The sequence below is a fragment of the Osmerus mordax genome, chromosome 14, assembly GCF_038355195.1.
Source record: "Osmerus mordax isolate fOsmMor3 chromosome 14, fOsmMor3.pri, whole genome shotgun sequence".
Classification (NCBI taxonomy): Eukaryota; Metazoa; Chordata; class Actinopteri; order Osmeriformes; family Osmeridae; genus Osmerus; species Osmerus mordax.
In genome coordinates, this window is record NC_090063.1 from 8,897,112 (window position 1) to 8,924,233 (window position 27,122).

Sequence of the window (27,122 nt, forward strand, 5' to 3'; positions counted from 1 at the left end):
ATTCATCATTGCCACTGTTTACATGTTATCATTTGTTTTGTAGAAGAGCATCACATTTTTATAATGCTTACATTTTGAATGCAACTAAAGGAAATGTGCATAACACATTCAAATAAAGACAGTGGATAGAAAAACAACCTATGGATACATGAAACACGGCTAGCACTGGCATCATTTAAATATCCCTGAAGGCTAAACGATCACACTACACCAGCCTGCTCTGCATTTCAATCAGCTTGAGGGATGAGAGGATGCACAGGGACCATGAACCCCGACCCATCAAGTAGCTCTCCAGTAGTTTTTTTTATCAGAATTACTCATAACAGGAATCAAGTTATAAATTGCAGAAACCTTTATCCTTTGCAGTACACAGTGTTGATGCCACTAATAGTAAGGGTTAAACAGTAGAGAAACACTTCCTTCTGCAATTTGTCTTTAAAGGCACTATAACATGATTATGGAAGCACTTGTAACAGTAGAAGGACATTCTGAAAGAATGTTCCAGACGAAATGTCAGACAAAGGTTCTCTGGGCCATGAAAACCTTGCCTTGTTCAGCCGTATACATTCTTATCGGTACACTCTGAAGATGGATTGCTGGCCCATCCCTACACAAAGCTTGACATACAGAAACTCCCATGGTGTTTCCTGGGCTTAATTGCTCCTTTGTCTGATGGATATTCATTTTGATAGAAGGGTCTGTGGGACCACAGGATATGAAAAGATATGCAAATGTAGATACATTGCAGATAGTTCTGTTTGACACATAGGGTAGGTAGTAAGACTGATGCAATATTAAAAGGGGTTGATGTGTCTTCTTGGAAGGAGACACTCATTGGTTAAGATGTGGATGGGGTATGACTTTCTCTTAAGAGTTCATTAGCCTAAATAAACATAAGTGGTGGGGTGTGCTATCCTGCTATTTTACACCTATGGAGAGTCTTACACTCAGAATGCTAAAAATGTCATGTCTGAACTGTGAGGAATTGTGTTTGTTGACGTTAGATCAACATCAGAATATTTTCATCTGTTTGTGGTTTTGTGCCAAACCGAAATCGAGACCAACCTGTTCACATTCTGTTGCAAACAGTTTTTTTTTCCTTTAGAAAAAAAAGAAACCATGACTCTAACGGATTGATTAATTAGCAGAGGGATGCTGTTGCTCTAACCTATATTTGTTCCCCACTAAGTTTAAAAACGGCAGCCGGCCAAAATCAATCAAATTCTCGCTTTATCTGTGCCATTGGTGCGTCACAGAGTACATTGGCCGTTGCTCTGGACCGCGCGCCTGTCTGCATTTAATAGGAGAGTAGAGGGACTACACTGTGGAAACTTGCTCCACGTCTTCATATCGCAAAGATATATCGTATTTTTATTCGAAGAAGTCTGAAAGATATGCATCCAGACTTATTCAGTTGGATCGAAAAGGAAAATAGTACTTTATACGTGGAGTAGAGGGCAGTGGAAAAGGTGCAGACTTACCCTTGTTCGGCTGCAGCCTGTAGCCAAAAAGCAGTGGCATTCTCGGAACTGTTTTCGCGGGGATAATTAGTAATATTATTTTAAAAACATAACTATCTGTTACAAAGTAAACTAGGAACCAGAATGGCTGCGGTGCACAACGGATCGAATATCACGGGGAACTATACCAATCAGTTTGTTCAACCTCCCTGGCGCGTGGCGTTGTGGTCGGTAGCCTACAGCTCCGTCCTAACCGTTGCGGTCTTCGGGAATTTAATTGTAATTTGGATCATTCTTGCCCACAAACGAATGCGGACAGTCACAAATTATTTCCTTTTAAATTTGGCGTTTTCAGACGCATCCATGGCTGCCTTCAATACTTTGATCAACTTTATTTACGCTTCCCACGGAGAATGGTACTTCGGAGAAGCTTATTGCAAATTCCACAACTTCTTTCCAGTAACTGCCGTGTTTGCCAGCATATATTCCATGACAGCAATCGCCGTTGACAGGTATTGGGGATGCAATTGAAATCAATCTGAAGTCATACATTTGCCTGTTGAAATACTGTAACTTTTTTCAGTTGGTAAATTCCAATGGTTCAACACATATTGGAGCTCATAATGTGTGTTAATATGTGTGTTAATCAGCTCTTACTTAAAATATCGATTTTTTTCTTTCGCTTACGTGTTATTAATAGACATCAGTGAATCAGGCTGCCATTTTCCCTCTAATTCGCCTCGCAGATGTTTACTTCCCCATTCACTCCATTTAGTTATCTGGCTACACTAACAGCAAGGGATTGAAAAAGAGGGGGGAGTTAGTGTGTGTGTGGTGGTGGGGAGGAGGGGTAGTTGCAGTGCATGTTCTAAGCAAAAGCAAGAATCAAGGTGTATGTCCCCTCGAAACAGAAACAACCCAGACCCTCTTCAACCTCCACACAATGATGTAGCTCGTTCAGGGAAAACCAAAAACACCTCTGGCCAATGACTGATCCAAACTCCCAACCCAGACAGCTTGGATAAAACTAATTAATGCCATTTGACAAATTGGCTGGCTCCCGCACCATTGGTGTTCAATCTCAGGCTCTGATAAGTTATTTATGGCAACTCCAGGGGGCGACACCAGAGAGGCCTGAGCACATCCATTTTGATGATGGAGGCCCTAGTGGGCTGTAATGTTATTGTGCATCCGTTTCACATCACTTCACTGGAGGAATGGGTTTTTCTCAATATGCATGTTAATATAGCCACTTTACCATAATGTGGGCCTTATGTATATGGATGCAGATGTGGAATCTCCCCAGTCGCGATGCGCTGCATTAGTATTGTACTGGTTGAAGTTTTGAGAATGAAGCTTCCAGAGATCGAAAACTATAGATCTGTTTTATGAATGTGTTGTCTTTGAGGAAATGGGGAAAGTCTTGTATGGAAAAATTAGAATAATCTCTGGTGTGTCACTTTCTCCATTTCCTCCTCCTACGGTATCATGTAGTGGGATGATTCAAACATGTTCCTCCATGATTATATATTTACCAGTAAATTCAATTCAACTTTTGAAACCCACATCCTCAGAAGTCATCTTTGTGAGAGCGAAAGTGTTTGTGTGTGTAGGAGTGCACACGCTGTGTGTGGAGAGAGCCTGCAGTGGGTGTACACAGGCCAAGGATGTGTGACTTGAATTGAGAGATTTTCCACAATTCCATGAGAAACACGATGGCCTCTCCTCTGAGCTAGTAGGTGTCCAGTCCCCCCTCTCAGAAAACCCTTTTTCTATACAGCTTATGTCCTTCCATCGCGTTCTGGTTTGGGGACCACATTGTCCCCTTCATGTCATCACCCTGGAAACCAGACAAAAATAATACCTATGATTTGACCTACATATTGTGACCTTGAGTCTCGGACTTTGTTGCCAAAATGTGGCGCGGTTCTGTTGACATCTTGAAAATGGCAGAGGTTCTACGGTTCAAGGCTGTTTCTCGAACGCTTCCTCAAATACTCGCTGCAGCTTCCCCTCTATATCTCTGTTTACACCGGACCTGCCGAACAGACTTCCTGTTGGCTGTCGGATCAAAAACTGATAATGTGTGACATCAACCAGACTAGGTCCCCAATACGTGTGTGCACAAGTACAAACTTGCTGCGTGTGACAGCTGCCTGCCTGTCTGTCTGAGGTGTGGTTATTTTTTGATAGTTGGATTGATTCGATTTACACACACACACAAAACCTTTTCCTCCTTCTCCTTACCTTTAGGAGTTAGTGTGTAAGTAGCTTATTTTTATTGTATAATGTGTAAATATTGTATATCTTTTTATAATGATAACTCTAAATTCCCCCAAAAAATTGATCACAAAAAAGAATGGAAGGGAAATGTGTAAATGACTTGGTTCTGTATTTGTACATTTCTAACTGTTTCTAAATATGTTTAAAGGTTTCCCCCATGTACATAGGCTGTGTTTCCGAGTGTCCGCTTCATGTACGTATGCCATTTCATTATTTTGAGTACACGCATGCAGACAGAGTAGAGACATCAAAATAACCTTTAAAGCCAGTCCAGTACCCTCAACAAGCTGAGAGCTCGGGCAGATGGCTGGTGTATAATTGATTCTGAATGAAACAAGTGATTCCTGTCCAGTCTCCCATCCTGGACTGAGGAGTGCCACTTAATATAAATAACAATTAATTACTGGAGGCGTTTAGGGAAGTCTGTGGGTATGTCTTGTAGTGAGCGCCCATCATTGAGGTGAGGAGGTTCTGAATACCCTCAGACAGTCATGAGGAGTGTAGTCTAAGTATGCCTGCGTTTCAATTAGCATCCTTTACTATCTACTCTGGACAGTCCATCAGTGTGGGATGTACCAGAGGATGGAATTCATTCATCAGGGTAATAGCATATCTCCTTCCCTAGCTCACCGTGTAGGCAGGGTAATCTGTGCCTGATTTGCAGGCTCTATTGTTCAAATCAGCCTGGGATTTCTCGAAATCCCTTGTTGATATGAATGAAGCAAGATAACCAAGTAGAGTGAATAGGATGTGAAAGTGAATTTTCTGTGAAGCAAACTAAATTATAAGGAAACAATGACAGCCTGATGTACATTGGCTACTTTTCCCCTTTAGGGGTTTAGATGGATTTTTGAAGAGTGAGCGAATTGTCTCTTTAGGTAAGGAGAAAAATTGGCTCTTTATTTCTTTTATTGAATTATTTTACAAATCGGTTCGAGAGCTCCACCTAACAGTTTATATGACAACTGTAAATATGTGAAAAGTTGTCCTCTCATTTTAGATGAAAGTGGGGAAAAATATTTTTTGCTTCATAAAGAAGAAGTGTTAGACCACTGACCCGTATCCTCTGAACTTTGAACCCTGTGATCTCTGACCTGCACAGGTACATGGCCATCATCCATCCCTTGAAGCCTCGCCTGTCGGCCACTGCCACCAAGGTGGTGATCGTGTGTATCTGGGCTCTGGCTGTGGCCCTGGCCTTCCCTCTCTGCTTCTACTCCACCCTCCGCAGGATGCCTCGCAGGACCATTTGCTACGTGGCCTGGCCTCGACCCGCGGACGACTCATTCATGTGAAGGGCCACACACACCAATACAACCACACACACGCACACATGCAGACACACACACACACCAACACACAGAAACACACACAATACCTCTCCCATTATTTCTGATCTTAGTTTCACCGGTCATACTATAAGTCTCTACTAATCCTTTCATCCACTCTCCTTCCCTCGCCTCACTACTCATATGTCTTTGATACTAGACCAGATGTATAATGCTGTGTTGACCTGCCTAAATTTGTTATCAGTTTGATTTATGTCACACTGTTCTCCTCCCAGCTCCTCCAATTGCCGTAAGATTATACTGAACCAAATACTGCTTTCGTTGATTGGCCGTGTTTAACCGTTTGTGTGCAGGTACCACATCATCGTGATGGTGCTGGTGTACCTGCTGCCCCTAGTGGTGATGGGCATCACCTACACCATCGTGGGCGTGACCTTGTGGGGAGGAGAGATCCCTGGGGACTCTTCAGACAACTACCACGGACAGCTCAGAGCCAAGAGGAAGGTGAGAGTAGAGTCCTTCTGTAAGACATGATGGAGAAGAAGACAGAAAGGAAAAATATTTGAGTGGATACCTTAAATTGTTCCCGGTAATTAAGGAGAGTTTTGGTAGGAGTTTTTAAAACCTTCTACCTTCTTGTTCAGTGTGGCAGGAGATATTCAGGGGAGCTGTCTCTGGCAACAATAATATTTCCATGTCACGAGCAAACAACTCTGACCAAGGTTAAGGTCTGTCAGAGAAAACAAATGGTGCCAACGCTCAGAAAGACAGCCCAATCTGAGGTGATACCTGAATAGACCTGGTGCCCCAGCCCCACCCCACCCGCAAGGGACCATGAATACGTGGCTTAGTTTGCTTAGACCTGCCTGCTCTTTGTCCTCAATAAACCCGTACGCTCTGCCACAATTAGTTTTTTGAATGTTTTCTCTGTGTTTTCTGAATGTAGACTCCCATGTACGCTGGGAGTTTGCTCACCCCCCCACCACTCCAGTCCAAATGGCAGGAGACGGCATAACACCTGGCTGGGCACTGATGCTGACAGGAAGCCTGCTGTGGAGACCGAAAACCTATGCAATATCCATTTAGATCCAAACCAAAAGAACTCGGTGTTTGTTTTTGGTGTCATTTGGATCCATCCCAGTGGTCTCATGGCTGTGGTTAATTGCAAAGTGTGCTCTTCTTAGTGAAGTGAGCTCTGTTCAGCGATGCTTGCTCTTCTTTGAGAAGTTTGTTCTTTTTAGCGAAGTGTAGGGTGTTCGAAGCATGTTCTGGTACAGTCGTCATGGTTATTTTTTCTGTGGTGCTGTGGTTCAACTCAATTTAATTAGCTCTGATTTAGGGCCCCTGCCATTATGCTGTCATTGCCAGTGGCATTGAGTATTGACCAAGCTTGAAACCTCTTGTCATTAATGAATACTTCAGAATACAGGGAGGCTCCTTATACTCCCATGCAGAGTAAATGAGCCTGCCTGGATCAATAATAGACCGAGTAGATCCCAGTACATGGTGTGTCTGTGATGTGCGTGCATTCGTATGCGTTGCAGCAATTTTAGAGCATCTCTGTTTTTCTCTTTCATTCCCTTTTCCCCTTTAATCTCCTGGTGCATCTTGATCTTCATGTTGTTGCGGTATGTTTGTTTTTCCCACTGCCATGCCTGAAAAGGAGTTTTTTTTATGAGTGCTGCACTCATAAAAAGGGACAGTCGCTACAAATTAAAAGTGGGTCAGAACATTTCGCGTCCTGTCTGTACACAGCCTCTCCTCCCTCCATATCCCTGGTGTAACCATACTGGGTTTTGAACGAGTGAGAGTCGACTGTGAATGTCCTTCCCCCCCGGGGATAATGTCCCAGGTAGCGTAAGGTTAGGTGTTGCTGACCCCGCTCAGAATCTGTTAGGGGAGAGAGCCCAGGCCTTGAGCACTACTGTCACAGATAATATAGATACTGAGACTATAAAGGCTTAGTGTCACTTTCATCGTCCACGGCCAATTTTCCGAGCATCATGTTTTTCAGTAGAATGCTCTTAGAGCACAGGGCACTGAGCAGATCCGTTTGATGTGGACAGTGGTGTTGTTGCAAAAATTATAGCGTATTAGATAGGGCTGTCAAGTGATCATTTGTTGTCTTTGTTTGCCAAGTAGCTGGGCACAGACACAGGCTGAAAAACCTGGCCACAGTGACACAACCATGCTGAATGACTCTTTTTAGAATTCACAGTAAAACTAAGTGGTCGGGTCCCTGGATGTGTGCTTGAACGATTATCTGGGAGGGTCCTGGAAGAAAATTTAAGCAAGCTGAATTTATAGGCAGAAAATAGAATAATGATCGAGTGTATCAGGGCTCTACTTTGTTTAGTAGAGTCAGCCTCAGCTTGTCCTCTCTGCTCCCTGCAGGGTTGTAACAGGGCTTGGTGTGGGCAGGTTGTAACAGGGCTTGGTGTGGGCAGGTTGTAACAGGGCTTGGTGTGGGCAGGTTGTAACAGGGCTTGTTGTGGGCAGGTTGTAGCAGGGCTTGGTGTGGGCAGGTTGTAACAGGGCTTGGTGTGGGCAGGTTGTAACAGGGCTTGGTGTGGGCAGGTTGTAACAGGGCTTGGTGTGGGCAGGTTGTAACAGGGCTTGGTGGTGGCAGGTTGTAACAGGGCTTGGTGTGGACAGGTTTTAACAGGGCTTGGTGTTCAGGTTGGAAGAAAGCAGCAAGCCATCGAGAAGCAAGTCTCCTGACCATTATTATCTCTTATCGTTTTCACATTTAACGGATTCAGTAGTGAGCTCCATTGTTTTCTGTTTAATCCATTCTGTGACAATCTCTGACAAGTAGAATCTATTAATGTTTGGCCCTACAACGGCTTTTCCCTGGGAAGAACCCATCTATGACCATGTACCAGACAGATGACTCGTGCTGCTCTGTATGGGGACTTGCACGCTCAGTCTCTCAGCAGACAAAATGTGTATGCATGTTATTGTGTGTGCTGGTCTCTGTATTGTCTTTTAGAGTGTTATTGCTAGGTTACCTGAGAGGACCTGATTTTGTCTGAAAATCCAGTAAATCAGTTTGAATCCTGGAGGCATACGTGTGACAATGCTAGAGCCAGCTGAAGTGTGGTGATATGAGGCAGAACTGCAGGCACCACTGTTACAATCCAACTTGTGCTGCAGAATGTAAACAAGCTTTGTTATAGCGCGGCTGGTATGTGATTGACATCACGGCACAGAAGTATAACAGCCTGCATGTTCTTGAGAGACATTTGAGGTTTCTGGCAGGCTGAATTGTGTGCAGTGTGCACAATTCACGCTTCCCTCAAAATCAGTTACTGAAAAGTGTATGGTGTTTTGAAAGACGTGCTAATACAGGTCTGACAGGCACTTTCAGTACTCCGCCTGTTGCTACCTACGGTATCAAATCATTTTTTTACTTTTGTGTCCAGGGTGTAGATGAGACATGGGGAAGCCATGGTTTGTGTTGCTGATAGAACTCTGTTATGTCGTGGGTACTCTTAAAAGCAGCACAGAGAAATGTAGGGTATGTGGGTTCTTATAATGATTGACGGGAAGCAGCTTTTGATTTCTGCTAATATTGGTACAACCATGACAACAATCTGAAAGGCCTTTGTAGTAAGGTCTGAGTGGGTTGGGGGTCTTGAATATTTATATATCTCATTTCTGCCCAAGAAAACAAATCAAATGTTCTCCCCCATTTCTTACAGTCTCAGGGCTTTGTTTTTAGTGGCTCATCTTCTTCCAGTTACATTTACATTTACATTTAGTCATTTAGCAGACGCTCTTATCCAGAGCGACTTACATTAAGTACAGGGACATTCCCCCGAGGCAAGTAGGGTGAAGTGCCTTGCCCAAGGACACAACGTCAGTTGGCATGACCGGGAATCGAACTGGCGACCTTCGGATTACTAGCCCGACTCCCTCACCGCTCAGCCACCTGACTCCCTGTTGTTCCAGTTGTCCTGAAACTAATAGTTAGTCATTTACTGCATAATGATGCATTATAAATCCAATGAAGTGGCCATGCCCTAAGACCAGCCTTCGTGGTTGCTGCATGATTCAACATCAATTAGATACATTCAAATTGTCATTAGAGACAGATTTTCAGCAGAAGACAAATTTTGTTCCTCCCCTACTGCTCTGCTCAAATGTTGTTGTTATTATTCTTTTCATCCTTAATGGATGTCTAACGGGTTATTAAAATGTATATCTCTCAGGAACTAAAAAGCAAGAATTTGATTGAGAATATGTTGACGAAAAAAAGGAGCAATACACAGCAGTGGAAGCACACTTTGTGCGTTGTCTCGGAAAGGAAGATACCGTTTTTAAGGTTTGATACAACCGACACTTCTCTTAAAGATGCTACAAGGTTACTGTGTAAATAATTGTTGTGAATATATGGTATTCTCAAGGATCCTTCAACAAATTCAAAGTAATCTTAAATGGCCTATTTGTTTCTCTGTAGACCTACAGTAAATAGTTATACGTGGGAGTTTCATCAACCTGGCCATTTACATTTTCCTCATGTCTCTAGCTCTTGTTGTCCCTGAGAGCACAGTCATACTGTAAGAACCAGGAAACAAGGTTTCACATTGGGTCTTTGAAACAAAAGGACCATATGACTTGACAGCTTCCCTCTGAGAACTCTCTAAGCCTGCTGTTTTTCAGTGCTATAAAAGACTATCTGAATTCTGCTTTTATCCCAAGTGACATGGACAAATAATTTTCCTTTTTAACACTGCAGGTATGTGTAACTAAAGTGTTTTCAAAGATAACAGCTTGATTTTCTTTATCAAAGCACTTCCATTGGAGGTTGTTAAGGTGTACTGATTGGCTCTCTGTGGATTTCTTCCATCCTTAGAGAAAGCCCAGCAGGTAGCCATCATCCCTACGTGTGTGATAACCTGTTGGACCAGAGAGCTCTGTCACAGCCTGGGTGTGATTACCCAGTGATAGAGTGACTCCAGATGAGCCAACGTGCAGAGCCGTCACAGCACGTAATCAGCTTAATATTCCCAGTTTCCCCAGTGTGACCATCACAGTCCACAGTGCACAGTCCTCCTGCAGCAGCACTAAGGAAATGCTGTTTTTCCAGCTGTTTTCCAACTAACGACAATGATCAAACAAATGTTTGGGTAAGAGTGCTTCCTGGACTCTAAATGAGTTTATTTGAGGTGCTCTTTGGAATGGGGATAGTGTGTAACAACAATGATGATGATTGTTTTTCTGAAAGGCAGTGTGTTTAATTTGTTTGGTATTTTACTCTATGTTGCCACATTGCATATGTGTGCTTGATGCAATACCTGTGATTTCCAAAGGGTGATTTCCTTGTTGTGGAAAAAAAGCTCAACTTTTGAGTGTGTATGGATGCGCAAGGCCAATCAGAGCACAAATGTACAAAAAAGTCCCGCACAGTAGTCTCAGTATGTGGCACAACAATGTAGAGAATGTCCACCCTGTGCTGCCAGGTACGCTGCACTGAGAATGCAGCATTATGCCGTGTTCTCATTAAAGCATTTTTTTTGTGTGTGTACACAGGATGGGTGTGCTGCATTGTGGTGAGGTCTGTAAAAATATGGTGTTGTGAGAACATAGAGGTGTGAGTGTGTGGCTGGTCGGGGAAGGGTGTGGTTGGGGCTGGTTGGAGAAGGGTGTGGTTGGGGCTGGTTGGAGAAGGGTGTGGTTGGGGCTGGTTGGAGAAGGGCGGGGTTGGGGCTGGTCGGGGAAGGGCGTGGTTGGGGCTGGTCGGGTAAGGGCGGGGTTGGGGCTGGTCGGGGAAGGGCGGGGTTGGGGCTGGTTGGAGGAGGGCGGGGTTGGGGCTGGTCGGGGAAGGTCGGGGTTGGGGCTGGTCGGGGAAGGGCGGGGTTGGGGCTGGTGACGTGAGGGCATGGCCTGAGAGCAGACATGCATGTGTTTGTTTTACTTAGTGGTCGATAAGGGCCCCCTGGGTGTTATTTCCAGAGCAAGGATCAATACAAGGGAAGCCATTTACTGTGTTGAGTGAGTCTGCTGACACATTTTAGCAAACTCAGTCGTTTTGTCCGCTGGTTTTTAGGGGGCGACCAGCTTAATTCAATGCTTTTCATACCCTTTTCAGACAACAAGACAGATATGCAAAGTTTCACATTTTGTTTGAGGGTATAACAGTAACAATACGTTATATCTGTACATCTGTAGCTGGCATTTATAGCAGTAATTTGTAAGGTATAGAATTCTTTGAATTATGTCAATGCATCTTTTTGTTTATGACATTTTAATGAAATCCCCTAAGTACAGTATCTCCAATCAGGCGTTACTTTTCCAATGAAAAAACACTTAGCTTCCAACCTTCCATTCTTGTGGATAAAGGCTAATGTTTGATCTGCTGCAGTTTTTTGTACTGCCCTTTTGAAAGGGTTTTCTTTTTTTATCCACAGCGAAGATGAAGAGAAGGGATGAGTCAACACTATTAGCAGTCTGTCAGGTAACTGCGGAGCCAGGAAGAGCTAGATTAGATAGACAGATGGACAGACAAAGGCAGGAAGGATATTTTGAAGCGTTCTTTTGAGCACCATGGCTGAATAGGTGTTTTACTGAAAGTGCTCCTTTGCTCAAAGAGCATTGCACACAGAGCGTACATCACATGCCTGATCCCGCCTCTACATCATATAATACTGAATATACCCAATTGGCATTATGGTTGAATCTAAATCCATTATAATCACATACCACAAATATACTGTCGAAGTTTGGTGTGCATACCATAGATGACTCACAAGTTTTATTTGAATCAGCCTGTGACATCAAAATCTCTCAGATGTCTGTGCTGGTTCAGGGCACAGCCCACCTAATTTCCTGTAGCCAGGGGCAGCGCTCAACCTTTCATGCTGCTGTTGCTTCCAAGTCAGTAAAAATGTGCATTGTGTTCTCGGCATATTGTATAAAATGGGCACTATCTAGTAAACACTAACTAGACTGTAAAATACATGCATGTCAGTTTTAACCACAATTTTGTCAGTTTGGGATTGGGGAATTTCCTGTTTTCTCTTACCATTCCACAGTGAGATATTGCACGGAAAAGTATATGGACAAAGTTGATGAGGTAAAAGTAATGCTAAACGATGCAGTAGTTGAATTAGGTCATATGAAAGGGTTTTCTTTATGTATGAAATGTTGGCTACCTAACTAACAGCAAGACAATATAAAGTGAGTACTTAGTTTCAGTAGAGACGCAGTGAATTCGATATACATGTTAATGAATTAACGTGCATAAATTCAATCACTTGACAACAATCATTATCCAGGTGGTCCGATACAATAGCATCATGTTTCAGAACTAGACTGAGAGACTGAAAAGAGACTGAATCAGTTAGCTAACATGACGTCTGTATCATCAATTTCTCGGTACGCATACATGAACCGTTACACCCCTTATATATATTTACTGTTAAGTCTCTCAATGTTTCCTTCTTCTTCCAGCTCTCTTGTTTCTCTCTCAGACCTGTCAGCTTATATGGACTAATAAAACAAATCCTTCTCACTGGATCGCCCACCCATAGACTCTATGTCCTCAAAGACATTTAGCTGCTAACCTAGCCCATTGTATAAAGTACATGGATGTGTGTGTGTGTGTTTGGTACCTGTACACTACATAACCTGTGACAGGATGTGGGAGGCAGTCCCCATGTCACCTCTGAAGGTGGTTGGTCTGAAGAAGAGCATTGTGCCGTGCTCTGGATGTGGCTGGGCTGCTCTCGGGATTTCGCTGTGGTATTTGTCTACCTCGGGGTATGCACACAGCAGCCTAGATACGTAGGAAGGGAGACTGTAATTGGTGGAATGTGAAACCTGCCATATGTGGACTTCCAGTAAATACCTCATCAGTCAATTATGGGCTAACTAGAGCTGTTTGGTGTGTGCATGTGCACGAGCTATAGAGTTGGTAGCTTCCCAAAACCAAAGGCTTGGAGACTTTTTCCAGGATTTCTACTGTGTATGCTCTCTGATGTTTTCATGGACAGTTGGCCTGACATGTAGTCTGTACTGTCAATTATTTTTTAGAACAGTAATATGGAAACTGTCTGAAGTCCTATGTTGTCACTTGATAAGTTACCAGAGTTAACAAGACCATCATGACCATGAGATTAAAACGTCCCATCTTTTGTCAACACAATTGACAACACCTCGGTGCACCATTTTCTGACAGCAACAGTCCAGGCAATCTGAAAGAAGACCAGATAAGATGACTTACAGATGATAGAGGAACTCTCTGTTCAGCTCAACTGATTTATTTGTATGCCAGACCTCAACTTCTATCCCTATCTATGCGGAAGCAACGCCTGGCAGAAATATGCTTTGTTTGGCTTGTGCAAGACTCAAGTCTCTCTTTCAAGCACGATTATTATAGTTTTTTTATAGCTTCGCCGTTTGGAAGAGAGTCCAATTTGGACAGGAGATGAGACACAGATGCCGGGCCCACCCCCTGAGACGGCCTTGAGATTCGGAAAGTCTTTTCCGAATAGTTACTCCGAGAGCAAAAGTGAAGGGTCTGACCTGTTCAGCTGCTTGGCCAGCACTGCACGGCCTGCCAGCTGGTTCTCCTGAGGTCGATGAGGGAAGGGGGAGTGGGGGATGGGCAAATGGGGGACTATTTAACAGAGAAATGTATAGTGCTTTCAAGTACCTGAATCTCAAGTGGATAGGGTGGGAGGGGAGGGGGAGTTTGGGGGTGGACTTTCAACAGAGAAATATTTATAATGCTTGCCTGATCTCCTCAAGTGGACCGAAATGGGGGAGTAGGTAGAGGGGGTGCTCTCAGGAGGGAGGGTAGACTATTCAACAGGAGGATATTTCTAATGCTCTCATTTATAAAAATATATAATTTCTGTTTGGAAGAATGAAGCCAAGTGACAACTTTGCAGCCCATCTGTCCGAAAATAGTCCTGCTCTCTGCTCCACTTGTCTCCAAGGTCGGTCCTTCATTTCCTCACCATTGTCTAAGTGCAACTGCCTGACGTTCACTTATTAAGGGGGCGTCCACTTTTTACCTCAGAGCCCACGGGGGGCCCTGTCCCCTGCAGACCCTCCTACACAGAACAGCAGTGGAATCAGAATTATCCCCATCGTTTGATGCGGATGAGCAGTAGGGGGTCATCCTCCCAGAGACATGAGGCTTCGTCTCTGTTTAGAAGCGGCCTGTGGGGTGAGGTGGAGGGGTCATTTGGTCTGCTGGTAACAGCTTGCTGTATAGCATGCTGTATAATCACATACTGTATATAACATGCTGTATACTTGTTTACTTTATATTGTTTCTGTGAATCAAAATACGTGTTTGTTTTTTTATGTGGATTGTGTTGTATGTTTGGTTGCAACATTGCCTACACAGAGAAATGGTCAGCTACTTTGACAAGGGAGATGCCTTTGCCACATCTTGATGAGTTCTGTTTAAGGTTGCTCGAATCCCATTAGAACTGAGCAGGCCACATATTGACAGTTTATTGATTCTTTACGGTTTTTGGTTCTGTCATCACGACGGCCACTCAATTATCTGCGCATCGTTGAAATGATTGACACTGTTGAACCATAATCAATCTTTCAATCCATCATTCTAATCTCTCCAAACTGAGTGTTGAAGCCTGTCTTTCTTATCATCGATAGAAAAGATGCACGCAGCATATAATAAAACAATACCTTAGTCATTCTTATATTTTTACTCATTTTGAACTAACAGGCAGAAACTGAATGGTAACATTTCATCTGACTTTTGTCCACCCAGTTTGTCAGAATTTTAGTTATATGTTCCTATCAAATTCATATCAAAATTAAGGAAAATATCATATTGTCTAGAATAATAGTACATAAATATAATCAAAAACTAAACTGGAGAACATGATGTAGACATGACATCACAGGACGCTGTTTTGTAAGTAAGTCAGCGTTAGCTCCAGAAGCAGTGACATGTAAACACAGTTTAACTTCATTTACTCCAGTGAAACCTACTCGTAAAATGTCTTACTGCCTTGTACTCAAAAGAAGTTCTGGTCTCGTTTTATAGGCCTGTATTCCAGCCCTCACACGTCTCTGTGGTGTCATTTACAGTCTCACCCTCACGGTGGCTTGTTCTACCAGATATCCAGTTGAGATTGTCTCACCCCCTGCTGACCCCCTGATGCACTGGTCAATGTGTTGTATGTGGCAACAGACTGGCCTCCAAGTGACATCAGTAATCATTTCTTGCCATGGTGTACAGCGTGTCAAGGCACAACCATTTCACATTTCAAGAAAACTTTTCTTATTAGGTTTGGTGTGCATTTATTTTGTAATCCTCAAGGTACTCGCTGGAGATACTTCTCTGGTTCTCCCTGCTGGTTCCTCACCCATTGTCCCCTGTGTTTTGTGGTAGGTGGTGAAGATGATGATCATCGTGGTGGTGACCTTCGCCCTCTGTTGGCTGCCGTACCACGTCTACTTCATCGTGACGGGCCTCATCAAGTACCTGAACAGGTGGAAGTCCATCCAGCAGGTGTACCTGTCAGTGCTGTGGCTGGCCATGAGCTCCACCATGTACAACCCCATCATCTACTGCTGTCTGAATAGCAGGTAGGCTAAACACACAGATCAGAACATAGTTGAGTGCACAGATAAAAAGCTTTCTTGGTGTCTTTTAACCAACAGAATGTTGCCTCATCTTGCTTTTGAAAATGAAAGGCTGTGTTCACAGTTCAGAAGGCGCCCCTCTAGCAAAGTGGTCCAATAACTCTTGCTGATTCTTTAAATCTACTCTGTGATTCATGCAATTCATAAACATGCTCTCAAGTGGGACATTATTGGGTGGATTATTATTATTGTTAGACAATCCAGTAATTTTGTGTGATACTTGTGACTACACAAACACACATAATTTTCTGAGTGAATACATTTTTCCATGGCCGTGAGCATTGTTTCTGCAAAACTGAACGTAGCATGACCATAAAACAACAAGAAAGAGACATGGGGCAGCTTTAAGCACCCTGCATGGTTTGGGGATTGGTGTATGGCAGTGCATGAAAGGTGATTTGCAAATAAGGCAATTAGGGATTCATGGTAATTAACTGAAGTGCAGGGTGCCTCTTTCTCCAGAGTAAGCACAGCTCTTATGGGGGACGTACAATGTGTTTGCCTCCTCTCTGACACTTGACGCTAGTCGTGGGGAAAAATACATCAGTCCCCATTAAATGCCCATGAAGGCTCATGCCATTGTCCACACACAGTAGGGGCAAGTTGGGAAGCTGCTGCCAACATACTTTTGTGGACTCGACTGTGTCAGCTTTAACGGAAAAGTGGGATTGCCACCCATTTCTCTCCTCTCTCTTTATCTGTCTCTCTGTTATTGCCTCTCTCTCTCTCTCTCTCTCTCTCTCTCTCTCTCTCTCTCTCTCTCTCTCTCTCTCTCTCTCTCTGTCTCTGTCTCTGTCTCTGTCTCTCTCTCTCTGTCTCTCTCTCATCACCTCTCTGTCTCTCATCACCTCTCTGTCTCTCATCACCTCTCTGTCTCTCATCACCTCTCTTGCTTGAGTGGCAGCTCGGATCTAAGATGGATTCGAGAGACCGCAGATAGAGTGCGGCTAGTTTGGTTTGTAAACGTTTTAGATCAACACTTGTATTATTGTTTTTGTTGATTTTATGTAAAGCACTTTGAGCTGCAATTCTTGTATGAAAAGTGCTACATAAATAAAGTCTTACTTACTTGCTCTCTCCCGTCAACGCTCGATCACGACCATCTTCCGCTGCCCCCCTCCCCCCAGGTTCCGGGCGGGGTTCAAGAGGGCATTCCGCTGGTGCCCGTTCGTCCAGGTGTCCAGTTACGACGAGCTGGAGCTGCGGACGACCCGCCTGCACCCGGCGAGGCAGAGCAGCATGTACACCCTGTCCCGCATGGACACCAACACCGTGGTGGTGTACGACCCCGCCGAGGGCGACGCCGGGAGGGGCGGGGCTGTCCAGAACCACGCCGCCGCCGACAGGAAGAAGATCCACGTGGCGGTGCGCCGCGACGACTGCAACGGGAATGGGAGAGCGGTCAAGGCCGGAGTCGCCCCCACTGTGGAGGCCGAGGAGTTCTCCTGAAAGAGAAGCGAGCACGCTCACACACACGCACACAGACACATACTCACGTATAATTAGACACACAAACAGAAACACACTCAGGATAGTGGTGAACCAAGTGCTGTACCAAGTTGTATCAAGACAACTAATGATCAATGTTTCCAAACAGAACGCACACCCAAGTAAACATCAGAAACATGAGAATTGAATCTAGTTCACCGGAACAGGTTCATTGTAGTAGACTTTGTGAACACCATCATTTTAGTTCATCTCAAGTACTGTTAAGCAAGGTCGCCGTGACGTGCCACAGCTCTGCGGTTTGTCTTGCTTGGTTTGTGTTGTAGTGGTTTCATCTTTGCTGTTATCACTTGAGGGTTTCTCCCATATCCCTCATTGAGGGATCAGGCCCTCATCACAGCGCCACTCAACCTTGGAACTGATTAGCATCTGAAAGGTCGTGGACTGTGGCACTTAGCGAGGGCACACAAAAAAATTATCCTTCTTGGACCGATTATTTAGTTTATTTCTTGAGCAGATTCCACAGTTTACATGGTCACGCCAGTGCTGTGTACATGGTCCACCATACATGGTCATTGGTTTGACCTCTTCTTTTGCGTGATACTGTGATAATGTGGTCATGTATCAATGTCTACAGCCACTTGGAGACTTGGAATGCCAGTGATTGAACTTGCATGAAAAGGTGTAATTAAGTTTATGTGACGTGTGTGCTGTTACGGGTTTGTTGCCCATTCATTTTCCTGTCAGACCCAGTCAACATGTAGTACAGCTGACAAAAACACAAGGTTATTGTCATGCTGTATAGGCCATTTTGATCTGATTCATGATGCCTGGCTGGGCATTATCTTAAATCGGGACTGTTGTGGTGTTGTCTGTGTGTTTGAAGCACAGCAAATAGCTTTCCATGTGGACATGTAATAACAGTGCAAATCCGGTAACAGCAAAGTGAGTGTGAAAAGGGTTGTACATAAAAGGACAAATCTGTCAAATTCGTTAACATTACTTTGATGATGGCTTACGACGGCACGTGAACTAGCAACAATGTGTGAATGTAAATGTGTGAATTTCACACCCCTCTGTAAAACCACGATTGCCTGAGTTTCCGCAGAGCTCCAGCTAAGTGTGTATTTACATAGCTGAAGAACAATGACTGTAAGTTTCATTGTAACTATGGCAAGGAAAGTGTTTTTCCCTCTTTGGAGAGAGTGTGTGTGTGTCTCCCCCCCATCCCAGGTTAATCTTACAGCCAGGTTTCTCCATCATGTGCTAAATGCGGCACCCACCAGCCCTTCAGCTCTTGTCATGTTTGGTCTGAATGCCAAACAGACACAGTGTTTATGCGTGTTTATTTCCATGGCCTTAGAGGAGTGGGAGAAGGGGGGGTAGTGCAGCATGAACTAGCTTTACACTTGTCAGACAGTCCAATGGGGTCTCCCAGTCATCCCTACAGGGCAGAGATCACTCCTAGCCTGGGGTGACAAATGTGAACCCCCCCCCACACACACACACACACACACACAAACACATCCCTCAGGGCCAGCCAAGTGTTCTGTTGAATCATAGACAGATTCCAGAATCGAAGTGTAACGGATTTATATATTTTTTCCAGATGACTGACCTCCACCTGTGGCCATTCCTTCTTTGTGCCTTAAAGAAAACAGGAGGATGGGTTTGTGGTGGTGGTGGGGATTTGTGTTATTTGTGCTTGTTGGTTGTCATGGAAACAATTGAATGTTTGTGAGGTCACGCTAGGATCTGTAGCTCGTCAAGAGTCCTGTTTTAATTTGTGGCCTCTGACAGATTGTAGGAACATAATTAGGTTGAGAGTGATACCTCATTTATTTTAAAAGCATAGATTTGTATTTGGAAGCCTACAATTAGACAGTGTTCTGTAGCCATTCAACAACCCACATTGTTTAACTGTACATGTGAACTTTGATAGATATGAATGTTTTAGTGGATCAATAGTGATTTGTGCAAACGCTTGTTTTACAGTATCAGAAACACATGTTTAGAGCCTCTCACCTTACAGGAAGCATGCCCTCTGAGGGGCATTGCTAATATATGATATGTATATATTTATTTTCACATAGGAGTTATAGTGCCAGAGAGAAATATATTGTGTGTACTCAGACAGTTGAGTTCCTTAGTCGTTGGTAGGCAAACTAAGTGTGCCAATAGAATGTTTAAAGACTTCATGAAAGTATTTATACAATTATATTAACTTAAATTATTATTTCAATATTGCAAGTATACTTGCTATAAAGCAACTATTTATCATTTCATACCAAAAAAGTTTTGCCATCTATGCTGCTATGTTATGCTAAGTGTTGTCAATCTGTATGATGTGCTATTTGTTTCTAAAAACAAAGAAATGCCTCTGAAAAGGCAAGTTGTAACGTGATGTCATGTTGTGGTGTGCTCAGTAGAGATTTGCGTTCCTGTGTTACCTGTTCGATAACATGCTTTGTGTTAGTGGACAAGAAGGAAGAGCAATGTCTCTATTGTTGTGTTATTGTATTGCAGGAAAATCACCAAAAATACATTTATAACACATCTGCCAACTTTCTGGAGTTCTACACTATAAACTGTAAATTTCTTTTAAATAATGGATGAACTGTCTGAACCCAAAAGTTTAATATAAAACACGGGGATCAAAATTGAATATGTTAATGCTGTTTGGAATCCTAAATAGTTCTTTTTTGACTGGACAAAGTTATGTTCTGCACCTTCTGTTGGGCCCCCTTAAGTTGTGATGTATGGTAGAATATCATAACTGTGCTGGCTGTCATCTTACTACAGTAGGTCTCCATACTAGTGACCAGAAATGTTTTACATTGGAAAGATTATCCTGTTATCAGTTTTTAGCTTCAATTCAAACATCTGTCTTTGCTTTTAACACCATCATGGTCTACTCAAACTAAGAACATTATATTTATGTCCACTTTTAAAGTGAATAAAACTGTTCTAAAAAGTCATATATTTATGTATTTAAAAGGCACAATGTATCGCTTGTATCTAATGCAAATGCGCTGTGTATGCTTCTGTGTTCAGTAACTTCAAGAAAGGCCCTTTCAATTAATCAAATGTTGTACATTGTGATGAATTTTGTTATCACAAAAGGAAAAACGTTTTTTTTTTAATAAGTTTTAAGTATTTTGTAACTGTGTGGACTGTTGTAACTGTTGATCTGTTGTTTTTAAGTGGTCCTGTAAATAAAAGGTTTTCTGCTCCACCGAATAGTCCCAGCCTTTTCCTGAACATTACTAAGCACAAACTCGCCTGTGCTTCTTTCATTATGGTAGACTCAAGCAACCGCAATTTTCCTAGATTGTCTGTAGGATTAAACTAGCAATGCATCAGCCCAGCACCTACAACAAAAGACAACCAATTTTCCTCATGTGTGCTTTGTACCCGAAGCAGGCATGCATGTGTCAGGAGAAACGCAGCATTAGTCAAGCCTTGTTGTCCAATTAGAGACAGCTCGGATGTCACTAATCTGTGAACCCGTGTGAAAATGTCTCCGGACTTTATTCCGAGGATTTGCAAGTCCTCTTTGAGATTGCAAAGTTTGTAGCAGAAACACTGTTGTACTTTTCTGAAATAGTGGGTTGAAAGCTGCATTTATTTACTGTCTTTCCATCAAACAATTTCCTCAGAATCAGAGTACTATTTTGTGCCTTTGGGCTAATAGTGCACATTAGAGCTACTTGGCAGAAGTACGATTACATTCATTACTCTTCTGTGGTGTGTCAACAAACACCTGAACATTTCATTCTGAAGAAGTCTCAGACATAACGGAACTCATTGCTTTAAGCTTTCTCTCTGGTTAGGCATTTAAAAATGGAAGCCACATGCAGGGTTGAAGACTGCTGTCGTTACTGTATGTTTTGACCATTACTCAAGCATGAATGTATATCGTACTAATGCGGCAAGTCAGGGGCATGCTGTTTATCACTAGCTTGGTGTGTTGTCTTACCACTGGTTATTGGTTTGCTATTGCGCTTCATTTAATCCATTCAACTAATGAGCCAGAGTAGGCTGTACATATTTTCAGCCAATTTGTTTCTTCCTGCTGGGATGGTTCTCTGAGGGTGGGAATGCCCAGGATTGGCACAGCCAGCACGGACATACTGTATGTTTGACTATGGGCCCTCCCAGACAAGCTTAGAACAAACATTTGACTCAGAATGGCGGTACTTTTGTAGATTTGTTGTCAGATACAAGTTCAAAAGCTCACAGCCTGAAAGATAAGAGTTGTTCTCTCCTCAGAAAGACGGGGTGGACTCCTCCCAATAGATAAGCTCATGTCATGTCTGTCTCTACGGAGACTGCTGTACTCGCAGACATGGTGGGAGCAGACCACTGCTGAGTGGACTGGCCTTGTCAGGTTTAAGGAACAGTTCTGTAGATGCTGTTTTCCCCAGCCCATGTTTAGTAAAGACCCAGCCTTTGCCATTTTACTTCAGAAGCTCACTCTTATGATATATTGATACTATCAATAATGAAAGCTTTTCCTTTGTCGGATGGTCCAGAAGTGTGAACTCCCTGATCAATAGTAGCTCATGGTATAAAAGCCAACATGGCTTCATTTTAGTGAAAGCTCTTAGAAGCGGGGTGTGACGTTCAACATCAAAGCCCCTGCTATAAAAAGCCATTCATTCTTCTCTAGCCTAGAGTACAATGGTGCTAAAAGTGCAATTTATTTTGCTGTTTTGAACTTCCTACATATGTCATAGCTATTCATCCTTTCCTATCACCTTCTAGATCCTCATACTGTGTAGCCTTTTACAAGGGGCTGTTAAAATCCAATCACAAAACCTTTTCTCTTATGTCCATTCCTTGCATCTTTACTTCTACCCACAATTGGAAAAAGATTGCCTCCGTATTGACTTGAAGCGTTGTCTGAATGCATGACAGACTAATGTTTACATAACCGTTCTGCACCATCCCAGAAGTCACAAAATCACACCGGAGTGTGTCCACTGCTCCCTGAGCCAGACCAATACTGAGGGGGGATTTTCTGAACAATACATACAATCCAAAAGTTCAATTTGATCTTGGCAGCTGTCTGAGTAGGGAAGCAGCAACAAATATCACTTCTCAGTAAATGCACCTGGCGTGTGCACCCCCAGATATAGAAGTCATAAATCAAACATGGGTTCCTATCAAATTGTACCCATGAATCCAGAAACGTGATACCTAAAGAAAACACTGATTTTTCTAATATTAGTCTCGCCAAAAAGTACTTGAACTCCTCCATGATAATATAATGTATTCACATGACATGCTTGTACAGTATGTGGGTATAATTATCACAATGTGAAGATGTACAACTTTTGAATCCTATACTGTACCTGTCAGCTTTGTAACATTTCATTGGAATGGTGTCTTTCAAAATTAACAATATATTGTTTAACAGAATATGTTTGTAGTTCTCCTAATTTATGTTTTAAACCAATACCGTGCCCTATGTGATATAAAATTGGTAAGAAATAAAAATGGATATTCGTTAGAGATCAAAGAAAGTCATACCATGTAACCAGCACTCTAAAAGTAAACTTTGACTTTTTACTTTGACTTGTCTTTTTCATACGTTTGCATAATGCACTGTAACAGTATTTCCATTCAAGTTTAGAATCTGGTTATGTTATCTAACCATATCCAGGAATCTCTGTCTGTCTGTTCAAGTTTTGTTTTACGATTATGTTAGCAAACTGGACCTGAAGGAAGTTGAATATAAGGAAATGTCAAAACCAATGATAATCGAGTGAAAGAGTCAATATCATATGCACACTCCACGTTCTGATAGCAGGCTTTCTGTACCTACTTGGCTCCACCAACAGTGGCTCACTGAAACACATGGGTGATAGCAGTCCCCTGAACCTACCAGTAGATGTGGGGGGATAACCCCTATTCAGTCCAATCAGGTGCTTGAAGATCAGGAAAGGAATATGCTCTACACTTGAACAGTGTAATTTGCATTCAGTCCCCATCATACAACATTTTCGAATTTGCATAACTTTCCTCCTAGACATCAAGACACACTGTCTACGGAGGAGGGGTGGCAGCTGTGAGGCTATGATGATTATTTAACATTAAGGCTCATACTTTGAAAGGTCGGATACCAGCCTTATGAATGCATTGCCTGCATCATCCTAAATCATGAATTTCCAAGTTACATCATAAACAGAACATTTAACTCTATTGAACGTGATTATCTTCCTTGCATGTGTTGGTTTTCTTTTGTGCGGATATTGGCTCCATATAAAACCGTATAAAAAGAGTCCAACGTGTTAACTAAATCTTTATTTACTCAGAGCCGCAGTCGCAGATATGTGGTGAAGGGATTTTGCTCAGCTCAAACTACACAAACAACAAACCCACTGCAAAATCTATATGTGCTGGTAGACTGATGCTGTTCTATTCAACACTGTTGTAGTTCAGTGGATGTCCACCATGATGTCACACACAATGACACAAAAATCTCTCTCACCCCCCCCCCCTCCCACACATACACACACACAGTCTCTCTCTCTGTCTCTCTCATACACGCACACACTGTCTGTCTTTCCCCCAAGTCTGTCTCGCCCCCAGTCTGTCTTACCTCCAGTCTGTCTTACCCCCTCTCTGTCTTACCCCAAATCTGTCTTACCTACCAGTCTGTCTTACCCCCAGTCTGTCTTACCCCCTCTCTGTCTTACCCCAAATCTGTCTTACCTACCAGTCTGTCTTACCCCAAATCTGTCTTAACTCCCAGTCTGTCTTACCTCCCCACTTGTCTTACCTCCCAGTCTGTCTTACCTCCCCACTTGTCTTACCTCCCAGTCTGTCTTACCTCCCCACTTGTCTTACCTCCCAGTATGTCTTACCTCCCCACTTGTCTTACCTCCCAGTTGGTCTTACTTCCCTGCCATGTGTGCACTGGAAGATGGCAGAAGATAACAGCTTTCCTAACAGGGTACCTTTCCCAGTCTCACGGTAGTTATTCAGAGGATGTGTGTATAAAAGCCTTGGGGAGCGTGTGTTTGATGACTTAGTCCAGAGTGGTGAAGATGTGGGTACAGTCAGCTACAGTATCTGCTTTCTTTACCTTTCCTATGTGGAGGGATTTCAGTTGTTTCAGTCCCTTGTCCCTCTGCTTCCCTCTTAAAGTTGAACTGGGGGTTTAGGAGGAGATGACCACACCACACCTCCAATCTGCCACCTTGTCTAAGCATCTGGTCATCATGCAAATAACACACTTGATACAGCTAATCCAATGCGTAACTCAGTCAGTAGCCTACTATAAATACAACCTTTTTAAACCTGGCAATGATGTGTCTTTACATTTGCATGGAAGAACTTGCAGGTCTTGCTCCCAACTTTTATTTCACGGAATTATATCTGTTTTGCTGTATCCATATCCAGCTGTTAGTGTGGTCTTGAGAATTACTGTAGGAACGTATTTTTTTCTGGTATCCTTTTGAGAGTGTGTTTGCGTATGATGTGTGGACGTATGCGTACGAACATTGGTAGTTTGAGTTCGAAAATTATTGACAGACAGAATGGCTATCCAAAATTAGACTTTGCTGACCTTCAGTTGTGACAAGTGCCAACCTGGTATTCTATTTCTTTTTTATTACCTGGGTATTGTGGCATTGTTTAAACCCAACATGTACTGTAATTATGGCACCAGCTCATTGTTCCGAATTATCGAAGGGATTCATTGCTCATTTTGCTATTAATAGTGCAGTGTTGCCACCGTTAGAAACTGAAAGGCCTCATTTACATTGATTGATTATCTTCCCCCAAAAAATTGAGTGTGTTCTGCAAGGGCTCCACACCGTATTCATTTCATAGGAAGATTAATTATTCACACAGTTCGGCAGAGCAGTTTTTATCACTGTCTACTTTGGTAATTACGTTTGGGAACGTTGAGAAATTCTGATGTCAAACGCTGTCATTGGGAAGAAGAAGACAAAGTCTGTCATGATACTGACAACAGGCAGCACTAGGTGTGTGTGTGTGTGTGTGCGTGTGTGTGTGTGTGTTGAAGCGTGTGTGCATGCTTGTGTTGTCTCAGAGGTGACAGGATCCAGATTACTCCGAGTGAAATGTGTGATTCAACTCCTAATGGTGAGAACTTGCATCTTAAAACCCTGTGGGTGTTGGCTGACGAGAGAGATGAATGAACTGAAGTGCTTGCCTCAGCCTGTCACATGGTTACCCATTAGACCACCGCAGAAAGCCTTCGGATGACATGAATCAGGTCTCTTGACAGGCCTTCTGTAAATGTCTACTCTTGCAAGTTAAATATGGAAAACATGTTTCAGTTATATGAGTCAACTGACCTTCATTGGTGTGTGAAGGACCTTCAGAGTGTCGCTCGTTCACCTTCCTACTGTGAGGATGCTGAATACAAAAGCCTGGATTGCAGTGGCTTGGAGTTGCTTTAGCCACCTGAAGTAGCAAGGTTTAGTCAACTGCAGTAACATACAGTTGCATGGTCTACTGTCTACTAAAGCTGGGTATGTGTGTGTGTGTTTGCATTTACCGAAGACTTTTTTGAAGAATTGCCCCAGAGTAGCTGTGTGTATGGGGAAAGGGGGGTTACTATGCCTGTGTAACAACCACAAGGTGCATTTCAAGCATGGTTATTTAATGTTTCAAGAATCATGTGGATGCTATTTGCCCAGGGTTGACTGCCCACACTTCTGGAAAAACAATAATCTAAGACAAACCTATAACATGGCACCATTCAAAAAACAATTTCCGTACACACACACAGACGTGGTTTGTTCCCTCTTGCTTGCATTAACTGAAGAGAGGCCCTCAGAGAAATGGCGAATAGATTTTCATGTCCTCCATGGTTCGCGGTTATCTATCCATTGAGCCATTGAGCCCTGCCATCACACAACCTCACTGCTCTGTCTGCTTTGCTTCACTTTTTCTGCTTTGCTTCTTTCTGGAATCAATATCCAATCCCATTGGATGGGTGGGTGTAGTTTGTTTAATCTCTTTCCTGCGTGGGAGTCTAGTACAAGTAAAATGCTCAACGACACATTTTCACAATGAGATTCATTGAAGAGTTTTTACTTACTCAATAACAGAGACATTGCTCTGGGCAACGGAGGCTCGGGAAATCAATTCAAAAGCGTCTAATCATCTTGTTGTTCCGGGTCTAGTTTATTTCAGTTCCCTGGAGACTGAGAGTAGACTACTCAAAGAGGGTCTTGATTTATACACATCGTCCACTCCACATGGCCAGGTCACTCAGACTGTCTGAGGGTTCAGCCTGCAGGTGAGGTCTGGAAGGTCCTCATACATACACTAATCAACCCTCCAGGTGTGGGCCCAAGAGCTCATCAGCACCTCACTTTTCCCCAATGCAGTCTAGAAGTGTGAACCTTTCACCTGACGAGCATGACCAAGAATACTCACAGCATAGCGGAGATGCATGTCATGCCAGCCCCTCCCCAATGTGGTGCCGTATGTATGTCGTGGCTTTGACTAGCCTCCGTAGCAGAGATGATTTGGCTTGGATCTCACGAAGATGACTGGTAGCGTTTGGTGTTTAGGAGGGAAACTGAAGAAGACATGGGATCGCAGAGTCTGTGAGTCGTTAGATGACAGGGGTAGACCTGAACCTTGTGTGAGCCCTGGCCTCGGTACGAACATTATGGCTGGCCCCAAGGGAGCTGCCTACACTTCCGAATACTTCAGGGAACATTTCCCATCATCTATGATGCAAGCCATTTCAACTACTGTTGATGTACCAAGCAATTTTCCCCAACTGCAATCCCTTCTTTATCTCAGCTACAAGCCTTTCCTCAAGGAAAACCATGTTTCTCATTGCTTGGAGTGAAAGCTTGATCATGCATTAGTGATTTCAGAGGTCGCCCAGGGACAGAACCCCAGGACGCTTGAGTTAACTGAAGCCTGCTTTTCTGGATTACAATTCTATGCTAAACAGATCTCTGACATATGGCCAAAAGCAGAGCATCTGCTTCTATCAGGCTTCCTTCACCGA

At 43.2% G+C, this 27,122-nt stretch overlaps 1 protein-coding gene across 1 annotated transcript; it reads left to right on the top strand.

The window, feature by feature from the left end:
• The first annotated feature begins 1,604 nt into the window (after positions 1-1,604).
• Positions 1,605-17,113, top strand: LOC136956291 (neuromedin-K receptor-like). The gene is made up of 5 exons (XM_067250182.1): positions 1,605-1,972; positions 4,846-5,034; positions 5,386-5,536; positions 15,411-15,607; positions 16,792-17,113. The coding sequence occupies exons 1-5, from the start codon at positions 1,605-1,607 to the stop codon at positions 17,111-17,113; spliced, it is 1,227 nt and encodes a 408-aa protein (XP_067106283.1).
• Positions 17,114-27,122: the final 10,009 nt, after the last annotated feature.